This window comes from Palaemon carinicauda, chromosome 28, assembly GCF_036898095.1.
Source record: "Palaemon carinicauda isolate YSFRI2023 chromosome 28, ASM3689809v2, whole genome shotgun sequence".
NCBI lineage: Eukaryota > Metazoa > Arthropoda > Malacostraca > Decapoda > Palaemonidae > Palaemon > Palaemon carinicauda.
Window position 1 is genome coordinate 48,516,310 of NC_090752.1, and position 24,109 is coordinate 48,540,418.

Genomic DNA, 24,109 nt, shown 5'->3' on the forward strand with positions numbered 1-24,109 from the left:
AAGCCACGCTAATTGAGGGTCCCTCCGAGGTTGAAGTGCTGCCTTCTATTGGCGGAAATAAAAAACACATCAGGCGCTATGAGCACCGACTACGCATACGAGTATTGTTTACTTCGGGTGTCGAAAAAAAAATTCGGGTGTAGAGTAGGAAATTGTTCGAATTGTACTTCGCGTGTCGAAAAATTCGGATACAACCGGTACGACGAAAATTGCTTACTTCGTGTGTCGAAATAAAATTCGGGTGTAGTCAAAAATTTGCTCAAATTTTACTTCGGATGTTGGAAAATTCGGATGTAGATACGTTCGGATGTAGAGGTTCCACTGTATTAAGTTCCTGGTCAAGCTCCACTCGGTGCTATTCTGACACTTCCTCGCCCCTTTTCATATGTCCAAAAGATTTAAATGTTTCAAGCACCAGTAAAAGGACAAACAGATTTCTTACAAGCGAGTGTGTATGCGTGCGTGCAAGTTTGTGTGCATGCAAGTCTACATGTGTGCGAGTGTGTGCAAGTCTACATGTGTGCGTGTACGTATGTATGCGTGCATGTGTAAAAGGGAAAGAGTGCAAGTGTGTGCATGCGTGTACGTGGGGAAATACATGTGTCCCCCTCTTATTTGCCAAACATTAAAAGCATACCTCTCACACAATGAGCAGCAGTTATAAGTAAAGACCTGTGTATCAATGTAGCACCACAGTGATATCTGTAAGTAGGCTGTGATTTACCATAGCCAAAATTTCTCTGCTCCACAAGAAGAGCTACCTGTAAAACAAATTAAAAACATTAATTCCAATCCCTTACTAAACTTGCCACTAACCCTGGGAACTTCCAAGAAGTTTTACTAAGAACCCCTACTTAACTAAGAAAAACAGACTTGTGATGGAATAAATATCCATGATGGAATATATATTTTGTTTAGACAATTTTATACCCAAGAAGAGTTCAGAAAAAGAAATAGCTAGTAAAATCTAGACAAAACTGTGTCCAATTGTGCCAAAAGGTAGTAGGAATACAAAGATTTGTAACATTCAATAACACTTCAACAAAAAACTGTTTCAGAATGAAAGCTTAAGGTTATGGTTACAGTTTTAAAGCTAATCTAAAATTTGTTTATTAGCCTTGTACTACTGTGAATTTTCATGGAGTAACACCTAAACCTTCCTAAAATAAGATTTAATTACTCACAGTAATTTGGCCACACTTATAATTCTAGTTAAGTGTATAAAGCTTAAAGCTTTCCATCACAAGGCCCTTACAAGGACATTATAATAAAAATTAGAAATACCAGGATCTATATATCCTTTGGTTTCTGAAATAAATTCTTTAATATTTTTGAATTTTCCTCACTTTACAAAACTTCAGTCAAACTGTAAGACTTCAGCAAAGCTGGAAATTATTTACAACTAATTTTTTAACCAAGAGTTAAACAGTTACCCATGGTGTGGCATGTAGGTTCCACTCACTAGACAGGTGGAGTAACCCTCACCAATATTCAAACTGGAACTAGAGAATAGGCAGAGTCAGGCAGTACTTTAATAAAATAGGAGTCCTTTTAAAGTATCACTCGTTACTATACCAATAAAAACCATAGTCCTTTAATGCGAGACTCTCCCTTAGAAGGGAAGAAATCCCAGTAGCCAAACTGGCTGGATACCAACCTAGGAAATGCTAATGCATGAATTTTTTAATTTAAAATTATTGTCAAACACTTGCCTGTTTAACTTAAATTTAGCCGATCACATTTGTGTCTGCTCCAAACAGATAACTAACTAGGTGACTATCTTACCCTCATTGATTGTGACCAACTGACAACAGGTCCAGAAAGTCTCATTATGATAATTAAATTTAGGAAATCTCGATAAAAAATGAAACTAAAGCACAATACCTGTAGACTTTTTGGAACAAACCGTTGTCAAAATCTTCAGCCATTGTCGGCTTTAATTGCTTAACAAGTAACTGCTTGTCAATTAGAAAATTGACAGTTGCCACGTGGTCCTCTTTCCCTCCCCCACCAATGGTGGGAGGGGTTCCCCACCAACCCGTTACCGAGCCATTCTTCATGAATATGTTGTAAACCTGCTTATGTATAATGTGGGGAGGTGGGAAGGGTCTTCCATTAAGTTGTACAGGTAAGCATGTTACTCACTATGAACTGGATCATTCCTGTTTTTGGTATTTCATGGGGTTCAAAATTAAGACTGCGCATGTAGTAACAAGCGCAGAATGGCAATAAATGGAAATAATGACAGGCTAACTTTTTAAAACAATGACCAATAAAATGAAATATTTAAGACCATATATTTTGTAATAAAGATAGTAAAGAGAAGAGGAACAAAAATCTTGTCAACTTCAATTACTAGTAAAACTTTTTGCTTACGTTATGGGCAAGAGTGTCTGAAGCAGAGAATTGATCAACTATGCGTGATTTGAACACTTATACCAACAGAAATATTTAAATCTTGTTCCAGCATAGAAATACTAAAATAGACTAATAAATAATGTGATAACTGGCATCTCAAGTATTTTGATTGTTGGTGGGGATCACTAGTAGGGCTTGCTGTATATTTGAATATAATTTTGATCCAAAAGTTCTGCCATTAGTAATATTTTTCTAATTCTATCTAGCCACCTTACAATTGAAAAAGTTTAAATAAAACCCACATTTAGTTTATTTTAAATGCTAGATGGGAAATTTTACTGTAACTGGCTATTCTATGATTTTTTCCCATTATCATTCCAGGATTAAAAGTAGTGCCAGACTATCCACCAATTACCAAGGTCTAACAGGACACTAATATTGTATAACAATAGTAACAAGACAACATACTTGGTATTTTACTGCTACCCTGCAGCTATGAGCCATACCATGAGAACGACAATTACAGATAGGTGTGGAAGAGAACAGGAGTCCCAAACCAAGTTTAGTTTTTGGAAATTATATCATTACTATTATTAGCTAAGCTACAACCCTAGTAGATAAAGCAAGATGCTTTAAGCCCAAGGACTCCAACAAGGAAAAATAGCCTAGTGAATAAATTAAAGAACTGACAAAATATTTTAAAAACTAACATCAAAACCAACTAAATAAACTTATGTCAGCCTGTTCAACAAAAAAATTTGCTGTAAGTTTTAACTTGCAAAGTTCTACCAATTCAACTACCCGGTTAGGAAGATCATTCCACAACTTGGTCACAGCTGGAATAAAACTTCCAGAATACTGTAGTATTGAGCCTAATGATGGAGAAGAACCGACTATTAGGATTACCTGCATGCCTATTATTACAAACAGGATGGAACTGTCCGGTTAGATCCAAATGTAAAGGATGATCAGAATTATTTAAAATCTTATGCAACATGCATAATGAACTAATTTAACGAAAATGCCAGAGATTTATATCTATATCAGGAATAAAATTTGAGACTAAATTACTGTCCAACAAATCAAGATGAGAATTATGAGAATCAGCAGCTGAAGACGCAGACAAGAGAACAAGACTCAAAACAAGGTAGAATGAAAGAATTAAAAAGCTTCTTCAGAATAGATTGATCAACAAAAATCTTGACTCTATAAGACAATTTTACGAGCAATTGAAGATAGACCTGTGTTTCTCAAAAGCAAATTTGCCATATAGAATCACTTAAAATTCCAAGTCATACAGAAGAAACTATCAATATAGAGATCTTTATGTTGAAGAGCCAATGTTCTTGTTCTACATACCATCAGTTTTGTTAGGATTCAACTTCATACCCCATAATTTGCACCATGCACTAATTTTAGCTAGATCTCTAAAGGATTCAGCAACCCCAGATCTACACTCAGGAGATGGAATCGATGCAAAGAGTGTAGCATACGCAACTATCTTTTTCTAGGCCAAACCACGTCATACTGGTTATGGCATGAAAAGTAAAGGGCCAAGAACACTACCCTGAGGAATACTAAACTTTCCATTCCAATACTGTACTCACTATGGTGCCTATCAAAAACTCTTGGCGATCAATTACTTAAAAAGTCAATGATTCTAAGAAACGATCCACCCATTCCAAACTGTTAAGTTTGGGAACTAGGGCCTTATGACTAAACTTGTCAAAGGCAGCACTAAAATCAAGGCAGCTAGAGAACTTAGGTCCACTCCCCTTACCATAAAAGGGATTTTGACGAAGGAAAAATCTATTTCTGGGGAGAGACCTGTGGCGCCCGGCGAAAAGTCCTTCTTGTATACCTTTTCTGATAAAAACCTTCCAATTATACCAGAGAAAGATAAAAGCATGGAATGCTGAGGTTACAACCCTCGCGCGAGCACCTTTTGGGTGTCGTGTATAAAGCAAAGGCGCGTGAAATCCACTATTCACAGGTTGTCTTCCATTTAGTTAATTCCTTCGCCAATGGGATGGGCCGATACAGAGGCCCTAGACACATCCCCATCGCCGCACCACCCACGCCACGACGCGAGCGCCATCTGAACAACATCCTTCTGTATTGACCATGATGGCTTGGAAAGGAAAGGGTGGGATCGTGTAAAATAAGGGGAAGGGTTTCGCCGGGCGCCACAGGTCTCTCCCCAGAAATAGATTTTTCCTTCGTCAAAATCCCTTTTCTGGGTCGAACCTGTGGCGCCGGGCGAAAATGTACCAGAGAATGCCTTCCAAGCCCAACAATAACTACTAATTTAATAAGGGGAGAGAAACAACACCATGTAAAGAAAATCATATATAATTCAGGTAAGTAGGCATAAAATATAAACTAGCCACAGGGCATAGTGAGAGTAAGGATAAACAAACATGATAACAAGGAAACCTCTGAGTATCAGAGGAAAACATGCAACAAAACTGACATGGCTAAGAATATCCCAACTTAATAACAAGGGAAAACAATAATAGTTACAATCATATTAACCTAATATGTAATACCGCCTTGAGTTATACTCCGCCACGAGGGATTCTCAATAACTTTCGTTCTATTGTTATATTTATATTGTTTACTACATGAGACGGGCTTCATATTGTTTAGATAAGACCCTCCGGTGGCCCTTACTTCGGTCTCAGGCCACGGCCATATCCACAATAGCCTTTGTTATTACAACTGTGTTGTTATTCACAATAATTATTCAGGACCTTTCTTCTCCCTCCGGCCTCACCGGAGATCGTAAATACGCTTTACTATAATCTAAGCTTTAGTCTTTAGCTACGACTTAGCTTTTTATCTTTCACAATTGAATTATTAGCCACAATTGAATTATTCAGGGCATCTCATTATCCTCCGGCGTCACCGGAGGTCGCCCAAACACTTAACACTTAAAGTTGCCTTAGCTAATTAGCTAAGGCTCCTTTATTCAGGACATTTCATTACGATCCGGCCTCACCGGAGCTCCGGCTTCACCGGAGGTCGCCCATACACTTCACACTTATATTTGCCTTGCCTTTAGCTAAGGCTGGTGTTTGTATTTATTTTAAGGGCATGTCACTGCTTCCCCGACCCTTGGAGGTCGGCGGATTACTTTAAGCTTCTTATCCTTATGTCATTAACAGACATTGGGTGCATTACAAATATACAGACAATTGAATTTTAAAGTGCCAACAATGGTATGGGGCAGTATCAACTTAAAGTTAATAGTTAGTTGTTTGGTCAATGCAATATGGGTGCTTAGGTAATTCAGTGAGTGCCAGAACTCTAAAATAATAGGTTTTTATCCCTTATCAGAGTTTCAAGCATCACCAGACTCATGTCTCCTTTCTATCTCCTATGGTCTTCAAACGCCACTATCTAAAGAACTTACAGGCTCTTAAATATCCAACGGTTGCAGCTGGGAGCCTTATCTCTCCCCATTGATCTTTTGTTCTTCCTTTCATCCATCTCTTCTGGAGGTACCATTTCCATGATTCGGCGGTTAAGAAACTAGCGGATTTCTTAAGGACTTCAGACCATTCGGTTATGACTCCTAATTTAGCCATCTCCTTCTTTAGGTCCATTTTTGACAAAGGCCTAGCAGCTAGCACTATAACCACCATTAAGTCAGCTCTGAGGAAAGTCTTCCTGGTTGGGTTTAACATTAACCTGGCGGAGTCTTATTTCTCATCTATTCCAAAAGCATGTGCTAGGCTTCGACCTTCGGTCCGTCCTCAAAAGGTCTCTTGGTCTCTAAATGATGTCCTCAAACTGGCCTCCGACACGGACAACGAATCCTGCTCTTATATCACTCTTCTTAGGAAGACTTTATTTCTAACAGCTTTGGCCTCGGGTTCCAGAATCTCAGAACTAGCAGCTCTCTCACGAAACTCAGAGAACATGGATTTCCTCCCTTCAGGTGAGGTACTTCTTTCACCAGACAGGGCGTTCCTAGCTAAGAACGAGGACCCCCAAAATAGGTGGTCCCCTTGGAAGATTATTCCTCTTCTCCAAGATACTTCTCTATGTCCGGTCACCACTCTCAGGGCCTTTTTAGCCAGGACTGCTACCCAAATAAGGCACATTGAGTATATGAATGTAAAATCTGAAGGTTCTCAGAGTAGTGTTCTTGAATCACCATTTTTCATACTAAACTAACCAGAAATGAGTTCCCCCCCCCCACAAAAAAAAAAAGGTTAGCATATGCAGATAATGCTACTCTGAATAAGTTCCATTGCCTGAATGTTGACCTGGGATTGCTGAATCCCTTCAATTATTACTCTAGTATGCAATTACTTTCTCCTCTCACTGGGCTGTTTTCCTCGTTTGAGCCCTAAGGCTTCAAGATTTTTTTTTTTCCTTTTTTAACTAAGAGTTGCAGCCTGGCTAGTAATAAGGATTGCATGACAAATCTTGCGATACAAGTGATTACAGTAGGTCCTCTGGTTTAGACCCAACTGGTATTTTTCCCGTTTTTTTTTTATAGACACTAGATTTCTTAGCTCAAAAGTTCTTATTTTGTGCAAGTTAGCAAGAAGAGGAGCTTTTAGCACTTGCTGGAGAATAGGTAATGTTACTCCAATATGTAAATGTGTTTGTGGTAGCTAAAGTCCAACTGATTACTGCCCAGGTTCCATAACGAACATAAATAAAGTTTCTGAACGTCCTTCGGTAAGAAGTCTTTATAGGATTGCCGAAAGGTAATAGTCTGTTCCCTAGTTTGAAATTTGGTTTTTGTAGAGATCCTGGAGCATGTGACTCCCTTTTTACAATCTCCAAGGCTGTACAGGAAGCCCTTAATTGTGGTCAGGAAGTTCATATGATTGGCCTTGATTAGTGCTGCCTTGACCGTGTTAATCATGATGCCCTAGTTTTCAAAATCAAACACAGTTGAGTGGGGTGGGTCATTTTTTAGCATCATTATTGAATATTCAAGTAATATATAGCATAGAATTGTTAATAGGCATCATAGGGAGTATAGGAATGCAATATTTGGTGCTTTTCTGTAGTGTTCTTGGCCCATTACCTTTCATACTACATATACATTACAAGTGGTTTGGTCAGAAAAACAAGCTTGTTGCATATGCAGATGATGCTACTCTTTGCATCAATTCCATCTCCTGAATGTAGATCTGGGGGTTGATGAACCCCTTAGAGATCTAGCTAAAATTAATGCATGGTGCAAATTATGGGGTATGAAGCGGAATCCTAACAAAACTTTTTTTTTTTTATGTAGAGCAAGGACAGTGGCCCCTCAACATCCAGATCTCAGTATTGATAAGTAATTCTGTAAAAAAGTTGTAGGTCTGATTCCTGACAGCAAATTTACCTTTGAGAAACATTAGGTCTGAGTCTTCAGTGACACAATATATTGGCTTATTGAGGAGTTCAGATTTTTGGTGATCAATCTATTCTGAAGAAGTGTTTTAATTCTTTCATTTTACCTAATTTCAAGTATTTTTCTCCTGTCTGGTCTTTTAGCTGCCGATTCTCATCCTAATTTGATGGACAAGAACTTGCGTCCATTAAATTTCTTATTCCTGATCTAGATATTAATCTGACACAGTCTTTTCAATTAGTTCATTATGTAGTTCATTATGCATGTTGCATAAGGTTCTTTAATTCTGACCATCCTTTACATTCAGATCTTTCAGTCAGTTCCATCCTGTTCGTAATACTAGGTATGCAGTTAATTCTAACAGTCAGACCTTCTCCATCATGAGGCTCAATACAACACCGTACTCAAAGTTTTATTCCAGCTGTGACAAAGTTGAGGAATGCTCTTCCTAATCAGGCAGTTGAATCGGCAGAACTTCTAAAAGTTCAAACTCGCCGCAAACTTTCTCATGTTGAACAGGCTTGCACAAGTCCTTTAATAGTTTATATATCAAATGTTTTAATGCTTTTATGTTTTAAAATATTTTATTTTAATTTTTCATTACTTAGTTCATTCCCTTATTTCCTTTCTTCACTGGGCTACTTATTCCTGTTGGAGCCCTTGGGCATACAGCATCTTTCTGTTCAAACTAAGGTTGTAGCTTAGCTAGTAATAACAAATAAATAATAACAGATCCATTCCAATGACAAGGTTTAAATTTAAATAAAAATTAATTGTCTAGTACTTAAATACAGTACTGCATGTAACCATAGAGTTATTTAATGCTAAGTCGCAACCTTATTACACAAACCCATTTATTTAAAAAGCTGACAAAACTACTACACAAAAATAAAATTATACTGCCCAAAAATAAAGTTGCCTTTAAGAACCTACATTGTATAAAGAAGTCATGTTTGCAACAAAAATGGGGATCTAAAGTGCCATGAGCTAAGAGAACCTACTGAAGTAATGCTATCTGCTGTCAAGTTTTAAAAAATAATTTACCAAATTTAAGTAGTGTATTAGGATAAATCCCTTTAAACTATATTGGCCTACATCAAAGTGGCAGAAGGAGTTTGTTATTGTTAGGCATGCTCTGCGCACTTTAAGAGATTAGTTCACCGAACATTCAGCTGGGCTCCACAAGGCACTAGAAGAGTTAGGACGACCCAGGCCTATGTGGCCGACTATGAAGTATTGAATTAAAAGCTCAAGACAGAAGACTGAAAATCTAACAGAGGCCCTTTGTGTCAATAGGCATAGTTGGAGTTGATGATGAAGTATCAAAATTATTTACCTGTTAATCAACAAGACTAAAGCCACCCATTATAATAAGTAATTCGATGATCAGGCAAGAATCACTAAATCCAATTAATTTCAGCAGCAGTTCAGAAGCATTTAACAACATTTTATCAGAGTAGATTAAATTTTTATACTGGACAGTATTGATGAGCAATGAACGCATACTCACATGCCAAGGGAATTCAGCAAAACTTGTGAATCCATAATCATGAAGGTACCCACTCGCAATTCGGGCCATATCTGCCGGAGACTGGTTTCTTACACCACATTCCTGTAAAAATGAACCATCATCACTTACAAAGCTAAAATTTGAAAAAAAAAAACCTACCAAATTCAACAAAGTTTATGTCTTGGGCAAATCGTACAAATGTTACCAAAAGAACATACTTGTAGCAGCTAAAAAGACATGCAATTATTTGATCAATACATTGAGAGTTCAGTAGTTATGAATCCTCAAGATGAGCATTAGTTTATAGCAAACCCCTTTCAATGAACAGTTCTCCAAAAAATAGTCATGAAAGTTACAAAAAAAAAGGTAATGGTTGGTACAGAATTAAGTGTCAGCATTATATTTATGGATTAAAGGTTCAATTGCCAGCACTAACCTAGAATAGGATTAAACATAAATAATCCATATAAAAACACTTTCTCCACTACTGAGATCCTAATATAAGACAAACTACATTCAGGGAATTTAAAATTTACTATTGGAATGAAGGGCACTACATTTCTAGCTAAGAGGGGCAAATTTCATGGAAAATAACCTACCTTGAAAATTTTAAATTTATTTTTCTAAAAGAACACTAACGCTACTCTAAAAAATTAATGAATTTGCTTAGAATTAAATATTTCAAAGAAGGATACAAGATTTTAATATGCAAACTTAACTCCAGGGTAAAATTATTCAAGACCCAACCTTGGTAGAGTACAAATAAAAATGCTAACTTATTTAAACCAAAAGTAATGGTAAATTACCCTGCAATGGTACAGTACTTTACAGTAATTAAAAATAAGAAAGTATCTAATACCAAACCTTATGTGCTAGGCCTGAAGTTAGATAAAATACTTAAAAGTTTGCGATGTACAGTAATATAGCTTGATTATTAACTTATAAATCATTCTACTTGTCACTGATTTAGCTGGCAACAATTCAATGACTAAAATGAGAAAAGCTTGAATAAATATTCTGCCTTTTAAAAACTTCAAAATGCTGTATGCAAACAGTCAAAATTACGTTACTATAGATGAAGATACGCTAGATATGGGAAAGTTACAGCATAACGGGACAAGCTGAAAGGCTGAGAGGATTAAAACCCTGTTTATAGAAAAAAAAATTTTTAGAGTGCAAAATGAACATGGCAGATGACCCAGAGTACATATTCAAATGCTAATAAACAGACTAAAACAAAGCATTTATAATACCAGATTATTCAAATAACTATCAATATTGCCGTATGCAAATCTAGTAACTAGTGGAACGTGACCAACCTAAAATAATATCTTGGAAGAAAATTTAACAGCTATTTGCAATGAAATATGAAAGAGTGCAGTTCTTAACACAGAATACAAGTATAAATATCCTTTATTAAAAGTACAAACAACACGGGCTAGGCTTAGGACAATATCTTATTTTTAGGCATAGTCTAGATAACCATTTAACAAATATCCTATTTAAGAATCAACCAGCAGATTATCACCTAACAAAGATAACTTCAGTAAAACTTAAAACAGATCCGAATAGATTTATTCACTATAAAATACCCAGCACATTTTGCCATTCATATTTGCAAATGAAAATTCAGTAATATGTATTTGCAAAACAACAACTAGCAACCTAACATTTACGAAATTCATCAACATAACAGTTCAGTATTATGACTAATGTGGACATCAAAACCATGTGGTTAAAAACCAAAGTTAAATTTCATAAATTTTATCATCCATACTATATGAATGAAAAAAGTAATGAAGTATGAAGCAAAATGTAGGTAGCCTAAAATTTAGGATTAACATCAAAGTAGAAAAAACACATTCAAACCCTTCAAAACAAAGGTTGGATCATTTACACTTCATAAATATATAAATATGGTGCAGCTCCGGCAGATAAGGTTTTGTAGGGGCGTTCTTTATCACATCTTACCTTTTATTAAGACTGCAAAGGGATAAACTAACAATATAAAATAGGAAAAAGTGGATTCAAGGACTTTAGTTAAAAATTGCAATGTTACGTACTTTTACAACATGAAAGCTTCAAAGGCTTACCTCTTTAGGTCTATAATTACGCAACAGCTCCTTTGCTTGTTTGGACAAAGTATATCCAAAGTATTTTTCATACTGGTCATGATAGAAATCCATGTAGTATGGTTCATGCCTGTAATAAATTCATTCAGATAAATATTTGTAAAATTATAAAGCAAAACCACATTACTGCATTGTAATTAGTAAATTTAATGGCAATGAGTTTTTCATTTTGTTTAACACTAAAACAAAAAAAAAGTAATAATTTACTAGAGTTTGATATTTGAAATATCTAAACCAAAAAACCCCAAAATACTTTACAACAAATTCAAGTTTGCCTAAGGCCTTAATAAAAAGCTTTAGAAAATATAAAAAGGCAAAAATAACCTTCATCACTATGAAGACTACCATTTTCAAGTAAATTACCAAAATGAATTTTTGTAGCTACTAATCACTGTTTAAGTGCCATGTATACCAACAATTATCTCCATTTTACATTAAGCATAATTTGGCAATCTTTGCATCAAAACAACCTATTACCTTAACCAGCACAAAGATAGAGGCTCTTTCCAGCCAACAAATAAGATTTAACTAATTCCTCTTTACAAAATAACCAGAAAATATTAAACTACACTTTCTAACAGTACAATCAGTACAGCTTACAAACATACCTGCTACTTCCATACCTATTTCCATAGGATGGTGTATATCCCCCATATCTATTAGACCCACTGTAGCCTGAAGGTGTGCCATACCCAGGCTTTTTATAAGTGCTTTGATGCCCATATTCACTAGGAGGACTGCTGTGTTGGCTATAACTAGTAGACCGCACAAACCTCCCATACGAAGGAGAATGTCCTGGATTTTCACCACTAATAGCATGGCTTACAGGGCAACACACGTAACCAAAGTGCTTTGCTCCACAGGAATATGTGTTTTGATCACCTATATCTGAAATATTCACAATACAATAAGTTTAATTCAGTGTGTTTACCTTTGATATACAGCACAAACTTTATTGGGAACTGTCAAGTCAATGTGAATTTACTATAGAAAGCTACTGCACTGTTTGGTACAGTACTCTTAAATTAACTTCAATAAGATTTATTTTAGTGCCCTTGATTCATAGATAATTTACTCTACTAAATCCTCCAAAAAAACAAATAGATTGCATATCTTCCAACAACAGGATAAAGAATTTCAGAGAACCTGCAACACCCTAGAATGGGCATATATAAAACATTTAATTACAGAATTGAAAATCAAGAAGTCTTAAGATTTTTAAAACTGGAAAGGTCTAGGAGAGCTGGAAAGTTGAAATCATTAGAGGTAATTTACAAGTCAGTAGCCCACCCAATCTTGTCAGACATTTTACTATTAGCTGGGGGCAGGAGATTGGTTAATGAAGGAAGTCTTAAAAGTTTGAAATCTAAGTTTTCATTGCTAAGAAAAATAATAATCACTTTGACTTGGTTTCAACGAACATAAAAAACCTCAGTCCTTTAAAATAAGGAGACTTATTGGAGGGTAGGAAATCCCACTAGAGCTAAATTGGTTTGCTCTTTATTCTTTATCCCATATAGGAGCAACTTATCTTCATTAAATGTTAAGCACCATAATTGCCTTAATGGATCCTCTCTCCATTACACATAACCAGGAAATAACAATGGCAACATGAAAAAAATGGCTGTGCAAAACCCAGCTGGATATATCTTTAGGACTTACTCTGCAGTACTGGGGAGTTTTTTTTTTCTCTCTCTCTTTAAGGAGTAGTAGTTTGATTCAAATTTAGTTTTTGCCTTTTATGCAAAGGAAGCTCAACACCCATTCTACTGTGATTACTTTCAAACTTACAATGCTCATGTTTAGGGCACATATGGATTATAAGTATATTTCAGCAGCACAGAAAAGAGAAGTTTACTTTTGATTTACAGTATTATCGTTATTGGTATTATTACTACTACTAGATAAACTACAACCCCAGTTGGAAAAGTAAGATGCTATGGGCTCAAGTGCTCCAACATAAAAATGGCCCAGTGAGTTAAGTAAATAAATTATAAACTATTGAGAGCTTAAAATTGAAAATTAAATAATTTAGGAGCAGTAAATATTAAAACAGATCTTTTATATATAAATTATAAGATGAAACTTGCGTCAGCCTATTTAACAAAAACATTTGCTGCATGTTTTAACTTTTGAAGTTCCACCAATTCAACTACCAAATTAGATCATTCCACAACTTAGTCATAGCTGGAATAAAACTTCTAGAATACATTGTAGTATTGAGCCTCATGATGGAGAAGACCGGACTATTAGAATTAATTGCATACTATTACAAACAGGGAGATACTGTCCGGGAAGATACGTATGTAAAAGATGGTCAGAATTTTGATAAACTGATGCAACATGCATAAGTTATGCAATTAGAAAACATGATGCAACATGCATAACAAAGTTATACATGTTATAAAAAATCCAGAGGCAGTATTATCACCCAAGTTTAGTACTTTAAAAGATAGGACGTGAAGAAAATTATAGTTTAGTATGTCTATTTGAAGATGGCCAATGAGTTCTCTGGTCAATTTGATAACGAGTGAAGGATCAACTGTTCATGGCAATGTATAATTATCAAACATTTCAAGAATTTATTGACAGATCAATGAGAGTATGATATCACAATTCAAGATAAGTCCTGGAAAATACTTTGGTTAAGGAAAAAAGTTTAACTGGGAACAAATTTCAGTTTTAGTATTACTGTAAGTGCAGCCATCGAAGTTTCATCTACAGCCATGTGACCATTGCCAATTTATGAATGTTAAATTGTGCCTGTGTGGCACAAGGGCTACCCTCAAAGTTAAGACTATTCACAACAGGCAAGGAAGAGGGAAGATCCCTGCTCCCCAAGAGTCTGCCCCCACTCATATAGGTAATTGACCCCATTGCCAATGTTATTTTCGGGTTATTTCAACTATTTTTTTTTTATATGCTACAGGTCCCAAATACCTACAGACATGTATGACTTTAATAGTTAACTTCAGGCATCTTTCACAAAAACATTGAAAATGTAAATATATAAATAATCTAAGAAGTACAGCCTTCAAATTTTCTTTATTTTTACTTAATATATGATTATATTGAGCATATATGCCGTCAAGTCAATCCTTCCTAACTAAGCAAGTAGAAAAAATTATGTAGAAAATTCTAGGTTTCGGACAACTAGGCTAGCCTACCAACAACACATACTTCCTAAGTAAAAAATTATATATAGAAAATTTCAGGTTTCAGACACTTAGGCTAGCCTACCGACAACACTAATAGAGCCCGAGTACTAACAAATAAAGAAAATAACCCATAAATTCTTATTTTACTTAAAACTTCAAGTCCATCCTTCCAAACTACTAACCTATTAATGAAAAATATGCAATTTTAATACCTTAACACTACAACATTGTCGAAAAAAATATTTTCATTATTCTCAAAGTATCTAGTGTATTGAGAGAACCTGACTTTTTATCTACAACCAAGTCTTAAATGCTTGCCCTTTACATGAAAACATTCAGTACTTTAGTATGCATAAGTATGAACTTTTAGTGGCAATCTCCCTCGACACTGGGGATCATCAAGTCTATCATATTTCTGGGTTATTCACCAAGCAGTGGTGAGCTCCTTCCCTTAAATCTAAAAATACAGTATATGCACTACTTGTACCAATGCTTACACAAGTAAGAAAGAGCTAGCAGAATGTACAGTTATTCTCGTCTGCATGTTTTCTGGGTTAATCTCCCAAGGAATATTTAGTTACTGTTGACACTTCTCATGTCATTCAATATAACTATAGCACTAATTTTAAATACTTGAAGAAATAACATTAGCATAACTTTAAGAAAAGCAACTTGCTCACAAGACCAACTAAAAAATATTTTCTTAAAGACTCCAACAAAAGAAGGATATTACACTCTCTTTCAACCTTTATCCAAGAAAATCATGCTTTTGAAGTTTATGGGAGACTACCATTATCTCTTCAAATTAAATTCTTGAAGAAACTACAAATACAAACTTGTCAGTAAAGGATTGTGCAAGGGTCCAGATGCACTTGTGTAAACAAACATGGAAGTTTAAGCCATAAAAGTATTATTAAAAAAATTTGAAACTTCAGAGACTCTCCTTGGCAAAAAAGGAAAATCTATGAAATCAATTTCCAAAATTCCAAGCATAGGTCATGAGTCCCACCCCTTAAAGGTTAAGTAGTCTTAAAGCGAGATCAGCTAGCCTAGTTCTCTAATAATGACTACATCACAGCGATGGGATGGACAATTTTTATTTTACTTAGCTATACAGTACACAGTATACAGTACAAAGGTAGTAAAGCATGTGTTAGAATAGGAAATGAGGCGAGTGTTTGGTTTCCGGTGAGAGTGGAGCCGAGACAGGAATATGTGATGTCACCGTGGTTGTTTAACTTGTTGATGGAGTGGCGAGAGAGGTGAATGCTTGCGTGCTAGGACGAGGATTAGAACTGGTATACGAGAATAACAATGAATGGGAGGTAAATCAGTTGTTGTTTGCGGATGATACTGTACTGGTTGCAGACACAGAAGAGAAGCTTGACTGACTAGTGACAGAATTTGGAAGGGTGTGTGAGAGAAGGAAGTTGAGAGTTAATGTGGGTAAGAGTAAGGTTATGAGATGTACAAGAAGGGAAGGTGGTGCAAGGTTGAATGTCATGTTGAATGTAGAGTTATTTGAGGTGGATCAGTTTAAGTACTTGGGGCCTGTTGTTGCAGCAAATGGTGGAGTGGAAGCAAAAGTACGTCAGAGTGAATGAACGTTGTAAAGTGTTGGGGGCAGTTAAGGGAGTAGTAAAAAATAGAGGGTTGGGCATGAATGTAAAGAGTTCTATAAGAGAAAGTGATTGTACCAACTGTGATTTATAGATCGGAGTTGTGGGGAATGAAAGTGATGAAGAGAAGAAATTTGAATGTGTTTGAGATGAAGTGTCTAAGGAGTATGGCTGGTGTATCTCGAGTAGATAGGATTAGGACCGAAGGGGTGAGGGTGAGAACGGGTGTAAGAAATGAGTGAGCAGCTAGAGTGGATATGAATGTGTTGAGGTGGTTTGGCCATGTTGAGAGAATGGAAAATGGCTGTCTGCTAAAGAAGGTGATGAATGCAAGAATTGATGGGAGAAGTACAAGAGGAAGGCCAAGGTTTGGGTGGATGGAAGGAGTGAAGAAAGCTCTGGCTGATAGGAGGATAGATGTGAGAGGCAAGAGAGCGTGCTAGAAATAGGAATGAATGGAGAGCGATTGTGATGCAGTTCCGGTAGGCCCTGCTGCTTCCTCCAGTGCTTTAGATGACCGCGGAGGTCGCAGCAGTAGGGGATTCGGAATTATGAAGCTTCATCTGTGGTGGATAACGGGAGAGGGTGGGCTGTGGCACCCTAGCAGTACCAGCTGAACTCTGTTGAGTCCCTTGTCAGGCTGGGAGGAACGTAGAGAGAAGAGGTCCCCTTTGTGTTTTGTTTCATTTGTTGATGTCTGCTACCCCCAAAAATTGGGGGAAGTGCCTTGGTATATGTATGTAAGTATACAGTACACACCAGAGTTCTAAATAGGGAAAGGTTTTCAGTCTTCACTGGAAAAACTAAATTATTATTACTAGCTAAGCTACAACCCTAGGTGGAAAAGCAATATGCTTTAAGACCAAGGGCTCCAACAGGGAAAAATAGCCCAAGTGAGGAAAGGAAATAAGGAAAAATAATGAGAACAAATTAACATTAAGTCATTCTAAAAACAGTAACAATGTCAAACGGGTAGAGAACACTTGAGAACCACAACCCTCGACCTGTCTGAAAGTAATTAATTTTTATGTTTTGGCTCAGGACAGGGGTGGTTGTGAAGGGAAATTCAACCCAAGGTCTTAGGGTTCCATTGCTGGGAACAAACCTTTAGTCCATCAATAAGGGAACTGTGCACTATAGTCCATTTCTTTTAGCGATGCATATTTGCACAGACTCGCAGCGGTGCCCTTTTAGCTCTGAAAAGTTTCCGGATCGCTGATTGGTTGGACAAGATAATTCTAACCAATCAGTGATCAGGAAACTTTTCCGGGCTAAAAGGGCACCGCCACGAGTCTGTGCAAATATGCATCGCTAAAAGAAATGGACTATAGGTGGATTTGAAGTCAACCGAGAACCAAACTGGCATTTTTTTTTCTCCCTGGAAATAGGAAACTGCCTGGTCCCATACAGGAGCAAACTAGGACTCCTGCAACCTCTCATAAGAACATGTAGACCGAGAGGGCCTGCCCTACATACAGAGATATTAATTCAAATTCTCTGAGGATTCCCTTCCACCAAAGGGGATATCTGTGTAGAATATACCTGGTGTATCTGTGTAGAATATACCCGGTGTAAGATATCAAAGGGTTTGTGAAGGTAGATACTTTAGATTAAAGAATGGAGCTCTTACCAGCATAATTTCAAATTCGGCAATTAACTTGATTGCTTGCCCCCAAGAGTGGTTATTAAAATGAAGAGCCTGTCATTCTAAATCTCCTTCCAGACTTATTATATGTTACCATATAGAAGATACCTCCTGTACAATGAGTGAGCTAGGCTGGCAACACAATGGAGCCGCCACCACAAGAACAAGCACTTTAAAGACTCAAGGGACTTAAGGGCGCTGAACAGTATACACTTACAGTAATCTTGAAGGTAAAAGTCATGAAGGTTGTTTGGAATTGCCAAAATCACAGCTTTGAACACCCCGATAATTGAAAAAACTATTTTAGGACAAGGTTAAACCTGTACTCTCGACTGAGAGCTTGGGTCTTTGCTGTTACCACTACTGTGGTCTGAAGCGTCCGCTGTTGAAAGCCTTAAGAAGCGAGAGTGGTCCTCGACACCACCTGGTCCTGCGAGTGAAAACTAAGTCATTGATACTCTGACCCAAGGTGTCCTCTTCAGATAGCACTGCAGAAACCTTAAGATATAAAAGCATCTCTATCACACAGGAAGTCTTGTGTAAAGATTGGATTGAAAGGACTAACTAGCTTCATGCACAGAAAGCTTCAGGATTTTGGCCACAAAGCCAGGCCCAAATTAGTATTATTACTAGCCAAGCTACAACTTAGTTAGAAAAGCAAGATGCTATAAGCCAAAATATTCCAACAGGAAAAAAATACCCCAGTGAGGAAAGGAAATAAAGATTTAAACTACCATATACGAGAAGCAATTAACAATAAACAAATATCTTAAGAACAGCAACATTAAAACCGATCTTTCATTTGTAAACCATAAAGAAATACTTGTGGCAGCCTGTTCATTATAAAAATATGCTGTAAGTTTGGACTCAAGTTCTACTGACTCAACTACATGATTAGGAAGCCACAACTTGGTAACAGCTGGAATAAAACTTCTAGAATACGATATAGTATTGAGCCTCATAATGGAGAAGGCCTGACTATTAGAACTGATAGCATGCCTCGTATTACAAACGAGATGGTACTGTGCAGGAAGACTTGAATTTAAAGGATTCAGAATTATGAAAGCTTATGCAACATGCATAAACTAATGGAACGACTGCTAGAGATTAATATCTAGATCAAGAATAAAGAAATTTCATAGACCGTAAGTACCTATACTACAAAGAAGAGAATCAGCAGCTAGGAGAACAATACTCATAACACCAAAAATCTTACTTTCTCAATTGCCCAGTTTGTTGGTGCAATTTAAGAGATCTAATGTTTCTCAAAAGTGAATTTACTGGCAAGAATCACTTTGATTTTACACTTTTAAAGAGTTGAAGAAACATGATCAATGCAGAGATACAGATGTTGAGGAGCAACTGTCCTTTACCTACTTGCAATCATTCTTTTGAGTTTTGTTAGGATAAAACTTATGCCCAATAATTTACCCCACGCACTGACTTTAGCCAATCTATCAAGGGATTCGGCAACCCCTGATCTACATTCAGGAGATGGAATTGATGCAGAGTTGAACCATCTGCAAATGCAAAACAAGCTTGTTTTCTAGGCCAAACCACATGTGTATATGAGAAAGTAACTGGCCAAAAGCACTACCATGAGGAATACGATACCACATACCTAGACAGTAATCGCTATGGCGTCCAACAATTCGTTGTGATCTATCACTCAAAAATTGAATAATCATGCTGAGATAAGACCAAACCCCTCCCAACCATTTTTGTTTGAAAAGAAAAGCCTCATGATTAACATGCCAAAGGCAGCACTAAAACCAAGGCTAATCAGAAAACTTCCTGACCACAATCAAAGGATTCCTGTAAGATAGAAAGCATCAATGCACCAAGGTGTTTATGAAACCCAAATTGCAAATTAGGGAACAGATTATTACCTTCAGAAAACAAGAAGTTTAGCTAAAAGACATCCAAAAACTTTAAACAATTACGAGAGTTATGGACATTGGGAGATACTGTACTGTAATCAGTTTGACTTTAGCTACCGCAAACATTTACATAGGGGAGTGACAGTGCCAATTCTCCAACTGGTGCTAAAAGCTCCTCCTCTTGCTAACTTGCACAAATAACAGAGCTAAGAAATCAGCAGTCTTTATATGAAAAACTGAAAAAAAAGAAAAAAAAACTATTTGGGTCTACACCTCCATTGCATCAAGGTCCATCAAGAACCTTAATGGCACGAGATCGAAAAGCTAAATTAGTTAGTTTAGCCTGAAGAAACCAGGAATTAGGAAGATTAAGTTTCTCTTTACTCTGCTTGCTGTCACAGATCAGCCAAAAGGGGTTGCCTTATCCTTTGGACACTGCAGAGCCATCTAGTTTAAGTTAGGGAGAAACTATTGCATGACTAAACTAGGGTGACATAGGGCGACCGAGAGCTACTTTCCTACTCTTTGCCAATACTAAAGCTAGCATTGTGATTTGTAGTTATCTGGCAAGTGTCTTGAGTGTGTCATATGTCCCACTAACTTAAAGATCAAAGAGTACTCTTTAGTACCTCGAGGGGGGAGCAAGACTGCACAAAGCTCCTCATGGGTATAGAAAACCAAGGATGAGAGTTCTATACCACCAAATTTTAAGATCACACCTAAGGCCGACTAGTAGGCTTTGACAGCAAGGACTAAGAGGCTCTTCTCTGAAGGACTAGGAAATTTACAACCTGCATTATGTGTGTTTTCCTATAGTAAATAACATGATTTGACCGAATTTGACCTTCATTTCAACCGCAAACAAACAGAACCACCAATTCGACTAACTTAAAAGTAGCCAAACTGGTTGCTATCATTACGGATAAAATGAAGGTGAAAACAGGTTAAATTATGTAATTTTCAACAGGAAAACATTGTTAACTGTTTAAATATAATACCTTTTGTTATACTGTATGTATTCTGTTAAAATGTTTAAATATAATTCCTTTTCAAATTGTGTCACTTCACTCACGTACATACTGCGAACGCTGACATTAACAATGTTACCAACGTTACACAGTGTTACCAACGTTACGATGGCATTGCTAACGTTAGCGATGCTACGTTAATATTACCATTTGTATTTTAAATTATTTCTCTATATACCCTTTACACTATATAAATAGGTACAAAAAGGGTACAGAACCTAACAAATCAACCTAACAAGGAAGTTCCCAGGTCACAAACCCAATATAATGTCTTTTGTTATATATATTCTGTTAAAATGTTCAAATATAATGACTAGTTCAAATTCCGTGTCACTTCACTTACCTTAGGATAATGTTAGCACTTACGATAACATAAGCAACACTGTATATAATTGTTCTTATTCCACCATTGGCTCGCTTACGCTCGCAGGAAAATAAAACAAAGCTTGTATGTACTAGCAAGCAGTAATGTTGAGCTGCGCACGCTAACATTAGCAATGTTACGTTAACATTACCAACGTTAAATATAATTGTTCATGTTCCGCCATTGGCTCGCTTACTCATGAAAATAAAACATCAAGCTCGTACGCACTGGCAAGCGGTAAAACTGGTAAAGATTTACTGTATTACAGATTCTCATTTCGAACAGTACTGGTTCAAGACATACTTGAATAAAGCGGATCTATGCGTAGGGGTGGGGGGGGGGGGGGAAATTATGCGTAGAAGGTCGAAACCTGCTTCGTACAAAAGAATGAACGAGAGAGACTACAAGCCAACTGTAAAATGACAAAAAAATAAATTAAAAACTGCTAATGTTAGCATGTTATGCTAACATTGCCGCAGCTCAATATTACCGTATTTTTTCAGGAGATAGCCTTTGCAACGTCTCCTCCAAAGTTTATCCTCTTATACTGTTTTGGCTTTTCCTCAGTTTATTATACATCCAAGAAGGTAATGTATATAGATAAAAGGCTTGTTTTACCATTATATACAGTTTCCCCACCCAAAACCCAGACTTCTTACTGGGCTCCCCCATTACCATAGTATATAGATTTATATTACTGAAACTTAATTTGAGACTGAAACGAGTGTCATTTTCGAAGAGCGTATTTTTTTCGATAGAAAAAAAGTAAGATTTTTTTCCTAGGTTACATTGCCCTGTAATACAGTACAATAATACCATATTTCCGCCCTAAGTTTACCAATACACTTTACAAAGGGTGTCATAAGTTGCCAGCAGCCTATGATAATTGCCAGGGTTTTAGTTATTAGCTGTTTAGTTATGCAAGTTTCACTTTGTTCTTTTTTGTTGAACTATGCCTACTTTTTGTTCTTTCTATGACCTATAAAAGTTCACGAGGGCATAGTGAAAAAAAAATACATACGAGCTGCAAGTAAACAAACATGCATTATAAGAACAGCAAGTAAACAAACACATGCATTAAAATAACAGCAAGTAAACAAACACATGCATTATAAGGGTTCTATTGTAGTTTGACTTAAAATTTTACCAATACTGTATAAGTTCAATATGTATTACGAAATACTAGCGGCTGCTGTTCTTGTAGCTCGTAGTTGTCATACACTTACCCTCTACCAATGCCTTCCATCTCCACCAGAGTTACGACATTTCGAAACACGAGAAAAAAAAATGGCTACATACATGCAAAAATAAACAGACTATTCGGTCAAATTCAGTCATGCACACGACGCAGTAAAGATGCAGTCATCATTTAACGATTTATATCTTAATTTGTAAAAATAATTGGCCGACACTAATGGATAGCATGTTTCTGCATACATAAAAAACAAACCTATTTTCGATTTCTGAAAAACTTATGTCAAAACACCATAGCGGACTGTTCTCTCAAGATCTAATAATTGATAGCATGCTTTAAATGAAATTAGCCGAATTTATTCCTTCCTCATTTAAAATAAAATCATCCAAAAGTAAAAAGGTAAAGATCACATCCATGGTACATACCAACCATATTTTTGAAAACCGAGGGCGTAGGATCAATAATTATTTGTCATATCTCTTTCCTAATGTTTTGCCCTACAGATTGTCACCGATAGACGGGATGCTAGGGACGAGCAAATTAAAGTGTTCATTAATTGGAAAAAATACTCTCCAAATAGTATTCAAGTCGGCCTCCTTACACATGGAAGCCTACTCACCTTTCCAACTACATCGAGAAGACGGAACACATGCAAGATGGGGACCGCACAAGGACCCATCTTCTGTACGAATAACTCCTACCGACATACAGAAACTTGCCAGCGACAATAAAACTTTAACCGTATCCATAACGTTTATGAGAGAAAACAATTTTCCTCTGAAATTCACAGTATTAACGCCGAACAAGGACTTCTAACAGACTATGAGAGATACGAGCTTTGCTTAAAAGGTAACTCAGACCATTTCATGGACGATGGAATTATTTACGAAATTTATCTTAGAATTTTTAAACTAGAAGTATCTGGTAACCTTTCGCAAGGACCATAAAGGTGCAGTCCACGAGTTTCTTCTTCTTCTTCTTCTTCTTCTTCTTCTTCTTCTTCTTATTATTATTATTATTATTATTATTATCTAACCAAGATACTAGAAATATTATTCATCGACTATCCCAAGGAGTCTAATTTAAGCAGCAATCTTATGTGATGAGTCCAGAGAGGTAAACAGTAATATGGCCAGTTGAGAATAGAATAGAGTATAAAAATGTGATGTTGTTTTATGACAGCATTACGTCAGATGATTAACGATTAGTTAAGGAAGTGGTGGAAGATCAAATAAGGGAACCACGTGTGGAATGCTGGGGATAAAGAATTATAGAAATGTGCAAATTGCATAATATTGAAACCGAAGAATTAAGAGCATTCAGGAAGCAAGAACTAAAGAAATGAATAAACAGTAAAGCAGCAAAGTAAACTTGACGAAAAATTAAGAAACGAAAGCAGAAATGGACAAATTGGGGTTTATAAATAGTAAGCTAATAGCAGAGAAGATTATATAAGTGGACTTAACGTTAAGTAAGCTGTCATGGTAGACCAGGAATTCAGCTCTTAAATTAAGTAAAGTAAAGCAAGGATTGAATATGATAAACTTAAAAGAAAATTATAGAAACAGGAATTAAAGTTCGAGCCTTTGTGAGTTATGCAAAGACAAGATGCGACTGAGCATATGTCTAAGCTGTAAAGAATACAGAAAATTTAGAAGTAATGACATAGAATTAGGGAAATTAGAATAGCCATCCAAAGAAGTTGTCCAATATATTAGATATGCTATAGAGTATAGAAGGGTGAAATCTGTGCTGTCTGTGTAGTATGTAAGTAATGACAAATTTTCTGCTGTGTAGTGCGCCCCCAATCATAGTGTTGTGGTGAGAGCAACGAGAAACCTGAAGGTTCTGTAAAGCT

General features: G+C 36.5%; 2 protein-coding genes across 2 annotated transcripts in view; one reads left to right on the forward strand and one right to left on the reverse strand.

Moving 5' to 3' along the window:
* LOC137621566 (phenoloxidase-activating factor 2-like) overlaps positions 1-23,075 on the reverse strand; it is a 43,281-nt gene extending 20,206 nt beyond the window's left edge. The window contains exons 1-5 of the mRNA XM_068351966.1: positions 22,871-23,075; positions 11,971-12,250; positions 11,324-11,432; positions 9,231-9,332; positions 638-761 (exon numbers count right to left, since the gene is read on the reverse strand). Coding sequence (XP_068208067.1) covers positions 638-761; positions 9,231-9,332; positions 11,324-11,432; positions 11,971-12,250; positions 22,871-23,000 — 745 coding nt within the window. The 5' untranslated portion in view covers positions 23,001-23,075. The remainder of the gene's footprint in view (positions 1-637; positions 762-9,230; positions 9,333-11,323; positions 11,433-11,970; positions 12,251-22,870) is intronic.
* Nt5b (5' nucleotidase B) overlaps positions 1-24,109 on the forward strand; it is a 434,421-nt gene that overhangs the window by 272,937 nt on the left and 137,375 nt on the right.